This window comes from Staurois parvus, unplaced genomic scaffold, assembly GCF_062004578.1.
Source record: "Staurois parvus isolate SC_StPar_1 unplaced genomic scaffold, SC_StPar_1.0 ptg001051l, whole genome shotgun sequence".
NCBI lineage: Eukaryota > Metazoa > Chordata > Amphibia > Anura > Ranidae > Staurois > Staurois parvus.
Genome location: NW_028318847.1, coordinates 5,001,788 through 5,019,001, shown reverse-complemented (window position 1 = coordinate 5,019,001; position 17,214 = coordinate 5,001,788). Strand labels below are relative to the sequence as shown.

Below are 17,214 nucleotides of genomic sequence, written 5' to 3'. Positions count from 1 at the left end.
CTTCTCTCCTCCATGGCGCTGGCATCTCAACTGTGGGCACCAGACTGTGACAGCTTGCGGTTTCACAGCCTGGTGCCCACTGCGCATGCATGAGTCTCGCTGCGTCTCCTAATTGGTTCAGAAGTCTTCTAGGACCTGTGAAAGTTGCCAGGAGACTGCGGGAGGGTGGAAGGGGCCAAACGTCCGGCTCACTTTGCCGTGGCAAACTGAGCCAGAAGTAGGAGCGGGTACCTCTCAAAAACAGGTATCCCCCCCAAAATGTGCCAAATATGGCATTGGAGGGGGGGAGGAGGCAAATAAGCAGAGCTTCTGCTTTTGAGTGAAACTCTGCTTTAACGGGGAATGGGGGACAAAATCTTAAAGCAGAACTTCCCCTTTTCTCTGTGGGTTAGAAGACACAAGGTCCCCACCTGTAGATCTGTAAGTCCAGGGACACAAACAGTAATTAAAACTTGACAGGGGTTCTAATCCCTCTCCGCTCTGTATGAAACCCCCCTAAAAAGGTGAATATATAATAAATGTGTAATCGCTGTCAGGGGCAGACTGACAACTTATGGGGCCCCCAGGCAATAGGGGATCATGGGACCCCTGTGTCCTTGCCCACACTCAAAGCACACCCAAAAAAAGCCTATAAAAGGTACCAGGGGCATTTTATGGGGCCCCTTACTGACCCGGGGCCCTCGGTCAGTCCGCCCGATTGCTGCCCGAAGCGCTATAAAAGTACCTGTAATAATGATAATAAAAAATAAAAGTTTTGCCTTTTTTCTAACAGAACAAAACAAACCATTCCAAGCAGCAGTGGTACAAGGTCAAATGTTTTCCCCTTATTTCTACTTTCACACAAAACAAATCCAGGAATAGTAACAATAATAAACAAACACCCCCCCTGAACACTGGAATTATTGAATGGTCTAATACAAGAACTGGATCAATCTTCTCTATAACATGGAGACATGTTTCCCATAAATCGGTCGGTTAGAAATAATGAAGAAGACAAATAGACGGATAGATCAGTAAACAAGCATCATTTCCCCGAACTCTGTGTCTCGGTGTCTCCGTGCCTCTATCAGTTCACCTCGACTTTCCGTTCCACACTGGAAATAGCAGAGTTAAAAAAACACTCCGCTCTCTGCACAGGGCTTTCCTCTCGGAGGAAGTTCACCATATAAGGGCATCTGCGTCATCGTCTGATGGTAAACCCGGGGCCACCCGGGACATACCAACTAGGACGCCGATAATAGGGGGGATCGGTTTCTTTTTTCTTTTCTTTGACAAAAATAAAGAAAAATTTCCAGACAAATAAAACTTCCAGCTGGATAGAAAATCACGATAATTGGCGGTATCATAAAACAGGAGCTCGTCGCTGCTTTAATAGACAAATGGGACAGTGTATCGTTTTCGGTTTCCGTGTTCCCATTGATAAAATGAAGCGGCGCTGATGTCTGAGTCAGTGTGATCAGTAGAGAGCTCGGGGTGCGGATCATGTACAGAGATTTCTCCGGGACTTACCCTCAGCAGGACTTAGGGTGCAGCAGCGGCAGTCACAGCCCTGACTCCGGGAGCTCACACTTCAGTATGGGGCACAGCATGGGAGCTACTCCCCCACAGGACAGCCAGCAGGTGAGGGCTTCATCAGATCCCAGACATGGAATTGGGATATATATATATATATATATATATATATATATATATATATATATATATATATATATATATATATATATATATAGTTATTTATATATATATTTATATATATATATATATATATATATATATATAGTTATTTATATGTGTTTGGTTTAGAACAATTTTGATGATTATAGTAAATGATGGTGATGATACCAAACTGTCAGGATTATACTAAGAGCAATAATTAACGGATAATGGCCACCTACACATGCTATTTATTATACATTAGTAAGCTATTGTTATCCATATACACATATATTATATATATATATATATATATATATATATATATATATATATGTGTGTGTGTGTGTATATAAATATTATTATTGATTTATTTTACATATTATATAGAATGTATAGTCTATATATTAACGTTTATATATTATATATATTTGTTATAGCCTCTATATTATAGTTTATATATAATATATAGTTTATAGCCTATATATTATATATAGCTTATAGCCTGTATATTAAAGTTTATTATATATATATATATATATTATAACCTATATATTATAGTTTATATACAATATATAGTTTATAGCCTGTATATTAAAGTTTATATATTTTATATAGTTTATAGCCTACATATTATAGTTTATATATAATATATAGTTTATAGCTTGTATATTAAAGTTTATATATTGTATATAGTTTATATAGTTACATAGTTAGTCTGGCTGAAAAAAGACAAAAGTCCATCCAGTTCAACCATAGAAAAAAAAAAAAAGTTATAATCCTATACCCACAGTTGATCCAGAGGAAGGCAAAAAAAACCCCCAGCAAAGCACGATCCAATTGCACCTGCTGGGAAAAAAAATCCTTCCTGATCCCCCGAGATGCAATCGGATATTCCCTGGATCAACTCTACCTATAAATGTTAGTATCCAGTTATATTCTGTGTATCTAAGAAATAATCCAGGCCTTTTTTGAAGCAATCCACTGACCTGGCCAGAACCAACTCTTGAGGGAGTCTATTCCACATTTTCACAGCTCTCACTGTGAAGAAACCTTTCAGTGTTTGGAGATTAAATTTCTTTTCCTCCAGACGTAAAGAGTGCCCCCTTGTCCTCTGTGATAACCTCAGGGTGAATAACTCTACACCGAGTTCACTATATGAACCACTGATGTATTTATAATGTTGATCATATCCCCCCCTTAATCACCTCTTCTCAAGAAAGAATAAATTCAGTTCCTCTAATCCTTCCTCATAGCTGATCTCCTCCATGCCTCATATCAGTTTGGATGCCCTTCTCTGTACTTTTTCAAGTTTCCCAATGTTCTTTTTGTGAATTGGTGCCCAAAACTGAACTGCATATTCCAGATAAGGTATTAGTAATAGGATATATAATATAGTTTAGTTGCACTGACAAGGAATGACTTACACTTCAAGGATCATTCCATCCAAGGTTTTTGTTCAGATTCTTAAAACTACTGTTACCACCAATTTGTTCTCCCAATTGTATTTCTTAGTCCAGCCCCCTTTCTTGTGACCCCCTCCCACTCCAGCACATTTTGGAGTCTCATCTCTCATCCAGCAGCAGGGTCTAGCTGAATCATGTGTACATGTAGAAACCCTTGAACTGACTTTCCAGGCTCGGGGAACTCCTGCTAATAATTGCTATATCTAAAATTCACGGGAAATTAGTGTGATGGACATTGAGGAAAAAGCTCCTTACACTGGTGGTCATTAAGACTAATCCCACCTTACAGGTAGCTAAATGGATCATTGTTGTCAGTGGTTGTTTACCTGAGAGGCAGAAATTGCTCAAGGAACCCCTAGCAAGCTATGGAGGAACTCTAGTGTTTTACGGAATCCCCGCTGAGAAAGCCTGGTTTACCTTTTCTTGTTATATACTCCCATGTATACAATTAACAAAAAGGTAAAAACAGAAGAAGGGAGACCCATTGTGATGGCTTCATCCGACGTTAGACCCAAAGGAAGATGGCGGGTGATATAATTTCCAGGAATGTACCTAAAATGAATATGACTACTTTGGCTGAGCTGCCCTTAAAGTGGACCTTCACTCTCCTCAGGAACCTTCCACCATCTCATCCAATCACCCCCTCTTTTTTCAAAATCAAATTTTTTAAATTAAAAAAAAAAATTCTCCCTCCCCTCAACACTTTTTGGATTCTCACTTAGGCAAGAATGATGTTTCTCTTGCCTGCAGCTTCTTGGGTTACTCACACAACCCAGGAGGTCACGGGTTATTCTAGTGCTCATGTGCCGTGTCATTCGGGGGCCAGCTTCCCCTTACCCGTCATCAGGAGGCCAGCTGAAAGAGACACCTGGCCCTCTGATGACATCACAGAAGAATGCGTTTTGAGTCCCAGTGTGCAGATATCTACAGAATACCGCTGAATCCCTGGGTGTGTGAGCATGTTTTTTGTTACTCAGCAAAAATGTTAACGGTGGGGGGTGAAGTTGTCCTTTAATGATTTCTAGAATCAATTAATTTATTGTTATACCTGTGTGGTGCTTGGTATATGCTTAATACTGTGTGGTGCTGAAGGAGATATCATTAACAATGTACACTCCAAGCTCCAGAATATCCATTTTCATATATGGTTAGCCACTTAGTGATGATTGGTAAAGGAGTATAATTTTATCTATACAGTGAAACTCAAGTTACACCAACCATTTTGAATTACACAGATGCCCTTTAAATTACACAGAACAAATCCTATTGGGTCACAGTCAACTAGACAGAAATATAAACATTAGTTACTATGAATCTCATTCATATCAATGTATTTATCACAAGTGTCAGTTGTGGTTCAAAATTAAATACTGTGGTGCAACCTAAAACAACCCTGTCACTATACAAAATGTTTTAAAGTCCAATTCTGGACAGGATTATCTTATCTCCTTCAGCCAGCAGTTACTAACCTGTAGCTCTTAACTCTAATTTTCAAGTATTTAATACAAAAAATAAAATAATTGTTTATTTAAATTAATCAGAGTTGAGAAGGCATTTAGCAATCTTCACCTATAAGGTGATATTTCAGTTCTGTGTGGAGTCACCCCAGCTTTATACATCAAAATCCATTGAAGATCTCTGCACTGAATTCACAACTGAGATGACCTAATGTATTTATTATACTGGGAGACTTTATTCCAGTATTGTGTCCCTTTTTTTTTCTTTGGTCTCATAATGTCTCAATAAGAGGGCAATATGAGAACTTGTGACAGGTGTATCACATGGCTGGAATTTCCAAGCAATTAAAATAGAAGGCTGGATATTTAACCAAAATCAATTTTGGGTGGTCTGACCCAGCCTCATTGTGAAGCTGACAATATACTATCTGATTGTATAATCTCTTTTAGCTCTACCATCAGGGCCTGCCTGATTTCATACAAATTGAGTTTATTGTTTAGGATTGTACTCATATTACATAGATTTGTAAGGAGATTTTACATAAATAATGACTGCTTCCATTAAAACCCTTTATACTTTTGCTAGTAGACAGAACAGGTTTCCTTAAAGCAGAATATTACCTAAAAGGGGAAGTTCTGCTTTTCTGATTCCACTTTTTTTTTGGGGGGGGGGAGGGGTCAGCGGGTACCTAGTTTTGATAGGTAAATGCCCCCACTTCCATCCGGATCACCTAGGCGATCCAAGTAGATGTTTGGGTCCCCCCTTTAACTGCACTCTTCTGGGACACATCACAGGTCCCAGGATGCTGTGGATCTATTTACAACACGCAGCTCAATTTACTCATGTGCATTGGGAAGCCAGCTGTGAAGCAGCAAGGAGTCACAGCCAGCTTCCCAAACTAGAAATGGCAGAGCTGGGGACCCAAAGACCAGTGAGGAACTGGCGAGGATAGCGCTTGATCCCTGGACAAGTAAGTGTCCTTTTATTAAAAGTCAGCAACTACAGTATTTGTAGCTACCGACTTAATTTTTTTGGAGGGGACTGATGATTCTCTTTAAGGAAGTCTCCTTCCTAATACTGGGGGTTATTTACTAAAGCTGGAGGGTGCAAAATTTGGTGCAGCTCTGCATAGAAAACGATCAGCTTCAGGTTTTATTGTCAAAGTTTAATTGAACAAGCTGAAGTTAGAAACTGATTGGCTACCATGCACAGCTGCTGCAGATTCTGAGTGCTTTAGGTTAGTAAATCTCTCCTAAAATGTTTTTAACATTCAATAGTGTAATAGTTTCTATTGTTTGTGTTGGTGGCATTAACCTTACTGTCTACCAAGGTACATTTATAACATCCTAGTATTCAGGGGTTAAAACAGAACCGTAAAAGTGCAACCCCTCCTCCATAATTTACAGGTAACTCTAAATTATTCACCTCTAATGTTATTTAATTGCCATTGGACAATTTTGGGTACCATCATTATTCACCCTTTTATCATGTGTGGACAATTGTAAGGCTTCAGTTGTATGGTATCTATTTTATTGTCCTAACCCATATTTGATATTTTAATGAAAAATTGGTGTTATACTGTGTTTACTGTACGTATCCTAAAATTCATTTTAGTGATTTTTTTCCCCTAAATTTCTGCATTTAATAAACAGTTGCATATGTATCTGCAACATAAAACAATGCAATTAGCACCATTTTATTCTGCAGGGCCTCTGCTTTCAGAAAATATAAAATTGGGGAGTTAAAGTAATTTTTTGTAATGAATGCAGATTTTATTATGTTAGTGAAAATTTTAAAAGTAGTTAAAATGGTTAAAGACTTCATTATCTCAGACCGGATTGGCTGTTGTAAGGTTACGCAAAGGTATTATTTCACATATTTCAATAAATCAAGCTCCTAGTATTTCCTTTACACTTAAATATATGCAATATTAAAGACAAATGGACTGTACGGGAATGCTGTGAAGTATAAATGATTATAGAGTTCCAGTGGCCATATGGCACCACTCGTTGGTGCTGCTGGTCTTTAAATGTCCTTCAGATTCTTTTATTTAATAAAGTAGAATATATACTGTGTAATTCATAAAAAATTATGTATGTAAACTGCTTGCCCTATGGACACTATTAAGATATCAAGAATGATGTTGTTCAGTGTATCCTTTTCATGAAATATTAAACTTGCATACTGGGTTTTGAGTATTTTCACTGGTAATAGGATTATGGTCAATAATGAATTCTGTGGATCCATACCTGAATCTATAGAAAGTTGATCACTGTCACTTTCTTGTGTAATGTTCTTATGACTAGGGTCTTCCTTCCAGCCCTAGGTGGTAGATACCTTTAATGACTCATTGCTGATGACAAACATTTTGTACAGAATGTCCTACATACAATATTTGCATACATAACCGACTCACAAAATAAGAATTTACAACTCAATCACAAGACTTGTTCTTGATTTTCAGTATGTTTTAGTCATTTTCCATATGTCTTCTGTTGCTGATCCTGTTGCTGAGTGTCCTTACATAGGATAGCCATATAGTACTCCACCAGATTAAGTCATATACATACTCTGGTGCTAATAAGCCTGCCTCCACACTCAGGTCTGTTCTGGCAATCAGGCAATCCTACTAATTACTATGGGTTACTGTACAATCATGATTGTTTTATTAATCATATCCAAACTTGGTGAAAATTGGCAACATAGGCAGAGGACTGAGGCAGCAGACTGTCCCTTCTCTCACTATCTTATCAAATCTATTTTTTTTTTTTTAAGTAAGACCAGCATTATGGAATGAACTTAAAACTGCACATAGAATGTATCTACACACACAAACATATATTCAGGTTAATAATTTTAATATTTGCTTTACATTATTCTTTTCTTTTTCTAAATATTGTAGAGACCTAAGTGCAATATAAATCCTCAGGTGTCTACACATACATTTAGGCCTCATGCCCATTGGACGTTTTTGCTATCTCTACTAGACACTGTTCCTCCTGGCAGCGGTGTTTTGCCAGAAAAAAATTATTGAAGCTTGTAAGCGAGTGTAACACATTTTAGGTGTGTTTAGTTGCATCAGGTGCTTGGGTGTTAATTAATTTCATTGGCCAGAATATTAATTTATTGAATATTTAAATGAATTAACACTCAAGCACTAAACGTGCCTAGCGGTAACAAACGTTTACAGGTGTCAAGCATTTTTTTCTGCCAAAATGGCACTGCTCTTGGCAGTGTTTTTTTTCTTCTGCCTCTAAACTCCTATAAACGTACTCATATTTCCTCCCCACATGCCCCTTCCCATGACTTCTCTGTCAAGATCAATGGCACAATCAATAACCCGTCCCTGCATGCCAGGGTGCAAGGTGCAATCCTGGGCTCTGAACTCTCCTTTCAGTCCCACATCCAATCACCGTCCAAAGCTTTCTGCCTCAACCTCCGCACCATCTCCAAAATATGCCCCTTCCTAACCAATGAAACAAAAAAGTTCCTAATTCACTCCCTTGTTATCTCTTGCCTCTACTACTTCAACTCCCTCCTCATCAGCTTACTTCAGCATAGGCTATTCCCTCTGCAGTCCATCATGAATGCTGCCACCAGACTCAACTACTTTACCAACCACTCAGTGTCTGCCACCCCTCTCTACTAATCCCTCCACTGGCTACCACTCACCCAACAAATTAAATTCAAAATACTAATAACTTACAAATCCATCCACAACTCTGCCCCCAGCTACATCACTAACTTAGTCTTAAAATACCAACCTAATTGTTCTCTTCGTTCCTCTTAAGACCTCCTGCTCTCTAATTCTCTTGTCACCTCCTCCCACGCTCACCTCCTGGACTTCTCCTGAGCCTCTCTCATCCTTTGGAATTCCTTACCTCAATCTGACTGACTATCTCCTATGCTGTCCACTTTTAGGCGATCCCTGAAAACCCTTTTCTTCAGAGAAGCCTATCCTGCCTCCACCTAACAACTGTACTATTATTTTCCCCATCAGTTTGTCCCCCCACAGTTATTACCTTTTGTATCATTTGACCCTCCATTTTAGATTGTAAGCTCTAATGAGCAGGGCCCTCTGATTCCTCCTGTATCGAATTGTATTGTAACTGTACTGTCTGCCCTTATGTTGTACAGTGCTGTGCAAACTGTTGGCACTATATAAATCCTGTATAATAATCATTATTTAAAAAGCCTATGTGTGCATGGACACATAGACTAACATGCAGGGGTGTTTGGAGTCAGTAAAAAAAAAACATCAGACGCACCCCAAGAGCAATGACAAAAACGTCCAGTGTGTATGAAGCATTAAGCAGCCCTTTGGGCACCCTAAGAGCCCCTCAACCCACAGGAACTAATCTAAGTAAATGTTGGCTTTAACCAAGAAAGTTAACTGCTGGTTTTCTCTCTCCAGTCTTCTGTAACTCTTTATTGGCCCTTGAATGTGATGTGCAGTCTCAATATTCAATGACATGCTATGAGAGGTCAGACTGGACAGGCAGCCATTCAGGGTTATTTACTAAAACTGGAGAGTGCAAAATCTGGTGCAGCTGTGCATGGAAAACAATCAGCTTCCACGTTTTATTGTCAAAGTTTAATTGAACAAGCTGAAGTTTGGAGCTGATTGGATACCATTCACAGCTGCACCAGATTTTGCACCAGTTTTAAAAAATCTACCCCCATTGTCTTTCTCTGCATCAGGGGCAGACTGACAACTCATGGGGCCCCCTACTGACCCCGGACCCTCGGGCAGTGCCCCAGTGCTCGAATGGTCAGTCTGCCCCTGCTCTGCATTTACATGTTAGAATGCCCCAGGGTATCTGTAGGCACCTTTAGTATGGCATTGTATTTAGACTGATATATTACAATGAAAGGAAGGGTTTATTTTAAGAATAAAACATTTTCTTAACAAAACAACTGCAACATTCACCCAGAATATTCTATACCTATTTATAGTTCTGACATTTTTCTGTTTCAGATTTGTATTACATAAGGAACAATTTACATCATTGTAGATTAATTTTAGGGTCTTAGCAGCTTGGAAAATATGTTTTCATTGGAAAGGATGAATAGCAAACTCTCCACTTATAGTAAGGATTCTGATTTTCTAGACTCTTTATAGTATAACTTTGAAGATAAGACGTGCTTATGAGCACTGCCTATAGTCAGTTTGGAGTAAAAAAAATAGTAAGCTGCTTGCTGTGTAAAGATAGCGCAACATACCATGTGTGTGTACATGAAGTGACACAAAGGGAATGTGAGGGCTCCATGCCATTAAGAGGGGCAGTGCCCATGTCCAAAGGAATGTTTTATCTATACCATAACAAACCATATACAGTAGGAATGTTTATCGAAGGTTCCAGACACGCTTCAGGGATCTGTGTCCCATTCATCAGGGCTAATTATAGACAAATGTATTATTAATAATAAAACATTGCTATATAATTCCATAATAATTATGTATTCATAAATGAATTAATAAAAATATAGACATCCATATCTACATTTATAGATACATGCATACATACAAACATCCATAAACATTAAAAAAAGATGCCACAAATTTAAGAATAGTACTAATAAGTATTACTAAATGATAGTAATATGTAAAAACAACTGGCTATCATAGTAATATCTAGTCTAAATTACTATTATTATTTTTATATCTAAACATCTAAACATTAAACAGTAATTAACTATACATTAGTAAATGATTCCAAGAAGGAAAAAATAGTGGGGAGTTTGTTGTGGGAAGATTCTCAACTGCTTTAATAAGTCAGCCCAATTATAAAAAAAAAAATCATTATATAACATGAAAAGAAAGTAATATGGGGGCTGCCATTGCTGATCTTCTGAAAATGCTAGTTTCCTGGCTGTGTATGGCTTCAGTACTGTCTGACATGGTACAAGCATATACAAAATAAGATTAGAATGCCATGTTTGCATACTTGACACAGGACAAGGACTTAAAAAGTATTAAAGGGTCTTGCTGAGCATGGCAGCTAGCATTTTCATATAGAGATGGGCAGCAGTGGCATCTTCCATGTTTTTCTTAGCAAGGGTTTCTTTAACAATGCTACAAATTATCAATAGCTGCAACATGTCGAACATTCCATTCACACACTCCCAAAGTTGTGTTGGTACATTTGTTCTGTTGGTATATACTGTACAGTATACATATATATATATATATATATATATATATATATAAATATATAAAAATATATTTTCTTTCTCATTTACAGAAATACACAACTCACACATCTTCCAGTCCTTTTATCCCAACATTGAATGCAATAACCTCAAGTCAAGATCTTAACTGGATGGTCCAGCCTAGCGTTCGACCATTAGCCTTACCGCCATACCCCAGCCCTCGTCATGGTGTTATCAGAAGCATGAGTGGAGTCCTCAATATGGCAAGAAGACGTGTTGGTGAACATGTAAGTATTCTTTTGTCTGTTAATTTTCTATTTTCAAAAGCAAAGCTTACAGTGGTCTTAATGAAAATAGCACTGCTATTATGAACAACTAGATATTTCTTCTAGTAAAAAATACAATCAACTTGGGGGAAGTTGATTTATATTTAAATATTACCTTATTGTATGGTGTTCCTTCTGTATCAGCACCATCATATTATATTCTGAAATCTTTGGCATGTGTTGTACCAAAATAAGTAGTAATTCTGTAAAATTAATTAAAGCAGAACTCACGGAAAATATTTTTTGGTCCCATGCAGTGGGGCTGTGCCCGCACTGCATAGGTTTACTGCTCGTTTTTGTCTACCGGTGGGGTGAGGGGAGATATACTTGCCTAATCCGCCGATTCTCCCAGCGCAAGACCAGTCACCCCCTCGCAATCGTGTGGTCTTGAGCAGCGGTCTGTTCCTGACTTCATCACGCTCATAGACTGGCTCTGGAAGTGTGGACGGCAGGAAAAGTTCACCGCTGGACGTGGGGGAGGGCCATTTTCTGGATTATCAGAGGATTGGGTGAGTATAAGCATTGCGTTCACCCCTAGACAAAAGCAGCAGGCACAGCTCCACTACATGGGAGAAGATTTTTTTTTCCTGGAATTCTGCTTTAAGCTCTACTCCACTCCAAACAGAATGTAAAAGTATATTATGCTTTAAAGTGTGCAGTGATACATAGTAAGTTTGTCATATGGTAAATTTGCACTGACACATCACATATTGCAGCATAATGTGGTTTGTGGGTGCTAAAGTCAGCCTTTAAAAGGGTCACACAGTCATGCATCTTTTTAGAAGCTGCAGAGACTGAAGTAAACCATCTTTGACTGAATGGTTTATAATAATTTATTAATGGTTTAATATAATTTCTAATTTCATTCCTGTGCTTCTGCAATGGTGCATTAATTGGTATAGCCCCCATCTTCACTGGCAAAGCCTTAGGCATATGTGAGCACAACATAATGGTCTGACACCATTAGACTTATTCAGTACAAGAATGCAAAGTGCTTTAAAGGAGAAGTGACTGCTGATCACTCAGTTCTCGGTGTTCACTGAGCAGAGAGCAGTGACTGTCAGTCACCACTCTCTGCTCTGCCCCTCTAGTGTTCAGTGGAGTGCGTGGGAGCAGCCGGCTCAGCCTCTTAGCAGTATGCTGAGAAGCTAAGTCAACTGTCGGTCCAGGCATCTGGGTGGATCCTGACCTTAAAGTCGGGATCCTTGCAGAACTTGGACCGGCTTTGTGATGTCAGCCGACAGCAGGCTTTATCTTGCTCTCGGCTGAATCTGGGTCATAGGAGTGCAGAATTAAGTGCGTTCTCGTGACCTAGAAAAGAAGTATGGCCAAAAAAGCTTTGTCCATTCTTCTATTTTAATTATAGTAACCAATTAGATTTTAATTCTCTCTAGACTAACCTCTTACATATGGCTCTGTGGAACTCCAGGGTTTCTCCAGAGACTGCTAGGGGCTCCTTGAGCAGTGGTGGATTGATCTCTCCACTCTCTTCTTCATTGTTCAAGCACCTAGGTCACATGAAAGAGGCAGTGGCATGGAGCTAGTGGAGCCTCTCCACTCATCTGTCAGACACCAATGACACCTGACAACAATTACCTTTTTAGCTATCAGTGTAAGGGGGGACCTGTCCCTTTGACTGCCAAAATAAGGGAGACCCTTTTCCATTCTCCTCACTGACCATCAATGTAAGCCTTTCTCCTAGTGACTACCAATGTCAGTGGGGGCAGTCCTCATACTGAATACCAATAAGGGGGCATTTCTGCACTGACTGCTACAGTATGTAACTTACAAGTTATTGGTCATGCTAATGTCCCGTGCGCTGTAGATGTAATAATTTTAAGCAGAAGTTCCTTAAAATCAGTGAATTAATTCAAGGGTTCCTCCACAGTAAAAAGAGGTTGAGAAAAACTGTTTAGGCTGATTTTTGAGTGGAAATTTTTGACTTGTCGGTATGGGTACTATATCCTGCACCAGAGGTGTAGCTGGGGGGGGGGGGGGGGGGGCAGGGGGGTACATACGTACCTGGGTGCCAAGGTACAGGGGCGCCAAAATGAGGTCAAAAGATCACTGCAGTGGCTGCAGCAGACATGTCATCTGATATGTCTGCCATCCACAGTGAGTTATGAGAGGAGAGAGGAGCCAGCCAGGAGACGAGCAGAGAGGAGGGCAGTGAGCCAGGCATGTGCCGGAGGGGACGAGGGGAGAGCCAAGCCGGGTGAGTAGTGCCATGGATGAAGGGGGGGGGGCAATGTGATCGGGACTGGGGGGTGTCTACAGGGACCATATGAAGCGGGGGGGGGGGGTTGTCATGAGGTGGCCGTTTGTCCCCGGGTGCAAAATATCCTCTGTCCTGCACATTATCACTTTATGTACAGATTTATGGGATAAGCCTGCTAGTTGAGTTGACTAAGGTCAGAGTCAGGTTCAGGATTTTGATATACCATATGCTAATTTTCTAGAAAGTTTAACATCTTAAAAAACACTCTATTTAACAAAAAGATGTACCTTGAAGCTCCCATATCTTATGAGACATTTCATAGTGCGACTGATCCTAGGGGAACCTAGGACCCCTGTATCCCCCCTTATTCCCCCCAGGCATACTCACCTTAGATGCTGTCAGTACTTGCCAGTTATATTATTCCAAGTAAGAGGCCAAGGCTTTATTCATATATATGTACAAATGAAGATTATTTTGCAAAAACGTGTTTATTTTTAAATATTGTAAAATGCCTTACCTTATACTGAAATACTGTATTCAGCCTTACTTTCCTATATAAGTAACACCACTTTAGAGAATTTCTCTTATATTTCTCTAGTGTCGTAAATGGGTACATTTTAGCTGATTTTGTGATAAATAACAGCCCATACCTTTGTAATGTTCACCATTTTGCTAAACTGAGAAGGTATTTTCATTGTCATTGTTGATGGTATTAATGCCTATGGGTGTGCCTTGAAGAGTTAAAAAATGGTGTGTGTGCCTGCAGTAAGAAGCATTGCACATGTCGCGGAAACAGTTGACGGGCGACTCATAGTCGAAGTAGGGGGTGAGTCACGGGGAAAAAAAGCTGGGATGTGAGTGTCAAACCACAGATTGGAGCGGGATAAACATTAATGGCTGAGTCATTGGGTCACACACACTGCCAATCCTTCCATTCATAAAGAAAGTACACTTCATTCATCCCTTAATACTCTGTGACCTATGCACATAGTAAAAACACTAGATAAGCAGTGGCACTGCCAGCTTCCGAATCTGCTATACTCCAGTATAGTGGGACAGCTGTAGTATATGTATTTAACCTGAGCAATCTTCTTATTGCAACACAACAGGATATCTGAATAACTGCATGAATCAGAAGTTACTCAGACAATTAACGATCTACTTTTTTGTTGATTTTCCTAATTACATTTAGGTGTGCATGCTTTACTCATGTGCATTATTTTTACTGAAATTTTATTCAGGTATCAGCTGAAGAAGAGGAGAGGAGAAGAGTGCGAAGAGAGAGGAATAAGATTGCAGCTGCCAAGTGCAGAAACCGTCGTAAAGAGCTAACCGACTATCTTCAAGCGGTAAGAGCCTGTCTGGGGGGAATGCAATGTGGTCACCAGTGTGGGTCATACTTTTTCCCTTCAGCTGTCTTTTAGAGACTCTAGATACTCATATCTTTAAAACAAAGACTAGTATCTGCACACGGGTTTTCTGCTTGCTGTCTTCTAGACCTAATTACAACTAAAACCAGTCCTGCTACCGTACCCCAGTTAGACTTGGTATTATGCTGATTTTCTTATACAGATAGGAAACACACACACACTGTTTTTTAAAGTCCAAATTAAGTCTCCCATCTTTTTTTTTCACTTTATGGTCCTGTACCACTGTAAGTTATGAAGTTTAATTGATTTTGCATTTGGGAATACATTAAAATACCACTTTTTCATATTAGAAAAGCAGTTTCTCCTTACTTACTCTAGTGCCTTGTGCTGGCACAGCATCCTTGTGAACATTTGTGTTAAAGAGATGGGGGAGTTTGACCAGGTCATTTAGAGTACACTGGATACTGTGTTCAGTCCTCTAGTGCTTCTTGGATTCCACAGTTATATTTTTTATCAGACTGAACATTTTGTTTTCCTGACTTCGATTGAGACACACATATTGGTTTAATGGATGAACTTGTATCTTAAATATATATATATATATATATAGAGAGAGAGAGAGAGAGAGAGAGAGAGAGAGAGATAAACAAAGTAAGAATGTGCATTTAAAGTGAAAAGTGAATGTAAAGGTTCAGATTTTTTTTAATAACAAACAAGTCATACTTACCTGCTCTGTGCAATGGTTTTTCACAGAGCAGCCCCAATCCTTCTCGGGTCCCCCACTGGTGCTTCAGGCCCCTTTCCTTTGCTGAGTGACCCAAGAACAAGCAGCGTGCTGTGGGGGCACTCGTGTGTGCTTGCTCCTGAGCTGCCTATGTGTCTATTAGACATACAGAGCTCGGCATGCCCCATCCCAGTCCCCCCGCTTCCTCCTCACTGGCTCTGATTAACAACAGTGGGAGCCAACAGCTCCCACTGCTGTGTCTCAGCCAATAAGGAGGCAGAGACCCAGAAGAGCTTCTTCTCTAGTTCACGTTGCTAGATCAGGCTCAGGTGAGTATAAGGGGGAAGGGGGCTGAGGGGGAGAGCTGCACACTGAAGGTTTTTTACCTTCATGCATAGAATGTATGAAGATAAAAAACCTTCAGCTGTTGGATCTTTAAACTGTAATTGTAGAAAATTAAACTCAACACATTTTTTTACCATTTTCAGGAAACAGACAAGCTGGAAGAAGAAAAGTCATCGCTGCAAAAGGAGATAGCAGAACTGCAGAAACAAAAAGATAAGCTTGAACTGATTCTTGATGCCCACCATCCAATCTGCAAAGTGGCCCACTCTCAACAAAATAACCAGCAAGGGAGCTCTTCTAAATTTGTTAAAGAAGAGCCATATGAAGAATCAGCACGAGGTTCCAAAGTCAAACTTCCTAGAATAGAGATTAGCGACACACTTCTTGAACCAGAGGCTCTTCACACTCCTACCTTAATGAAGACACCATCAATTACACCCTTCACACCAACCTTGGTGTTCACTTATCCTGGACCTCAAGAATCTTGTTCCACAGCTCATCGCAAGCTCAGCACTAGCAGTAGCAGTAGCAGCGGGGATCAAAGTCCAGGGTCCCTTAGCTCACCGACTTTATTGACTCTATGAAATGATCTTGGAGAGAGGAGGGTGCCTTTGGGAGTATTACATTATGTCTAAACTGATTTCAGGTAGACCTATGCCAGTCTTAAAATTGTTGTAGATCCCTATATAGGATCAGATTCACTTTATCAGTAAAGCATGCTATCACTTTTCCCTACATTTGTTTGTTATTAATATATTTGTTTCATTATAATTTGTTAGATGCGTGGCCTCCTTTTATAAGGTCACAAGTTTAGTCAGAAATAGAGCTATATAGGAGCACAGGGTCACAGTTAAAGGCAGAGCCAACATTAAACTGCATGTCCACTGTGGTATGGTCAATAGAAAAGGTAGCGGCAGAGCCGAAATAATACTATGTTACTGCGTAGTAAGATTTGGGAAAAAAAAGTAACGGCAGAGCCGGTCTACTTTGTATTTATTAAAGTATATTTTTGTATGGTTATTGTTTGGGGTAAAGTATATACATTTTGATAATGCAGTAGTAATAAAGAACCCCCAAATAAATTCATTTTTTCATATTTCTGACTTACTGTACAATTTGTTGGTGGTATATTCTCAAATGAGCATGTGTTAGGGGATAAAATACACAACAAATGTCAGGAAAAAAATTGTACATACTGTATTTTAGTAGCATATTGCATGTTTTGCATGGATTTGTGGGCAATCATATACAGGATAAAGAAAAATGCCATACAAAATATTGATGTTATGGGCACAGGTTAATTAGGGAACCTAGTATGCAAGGTTATACTTTCAAAGAGTCTTCGTGCTGATGCACTTCATCATTTCCCTTCTCCTTGTCCTAAGGGCCAGTTCACACCACAAAAACATACTCTGGATGTGCTCCTGGAGTGTTTTTGCTTACAGTTCACAACACACTCCATTCTGGTGCATTTTTTATGCGTTTTGCTGTGTTCCAGTAT

General features: G+C 39.5%; 1 protein-coding gene across 1 annotated transcript; it reads left to right on the top strand.

Moving 5' to 3' along the window:
- The first annotated feature begins 1,464 nt into the window (after window positions 1-1,464).
- FOSL1 (FOS like 1, AP-1 transcription factor subunit) lies at window positions 1,465-16,809 on the top strand. The gene is made up of 4 exons (XM_089658121.1): window positions 1,465-1,620; window positions 10,823-11,017; window positions 14,516-14,623; window positions 15,857-16,809. Exons 1-4 carry the CDS (start codon window positions 1,483-1,485, stop codon window positions 16,295-16,297), a joined length of 882 nt encoding a protein of 293 aa, XP_089514247.1. The 5' UTR covers window positions 1,465-1,482; the 3' UTR covers window positions 16,298-16,809.
- The last annotated feature ends 405 nt before the right edge of the window (window positions 16,810-17,214 follow it).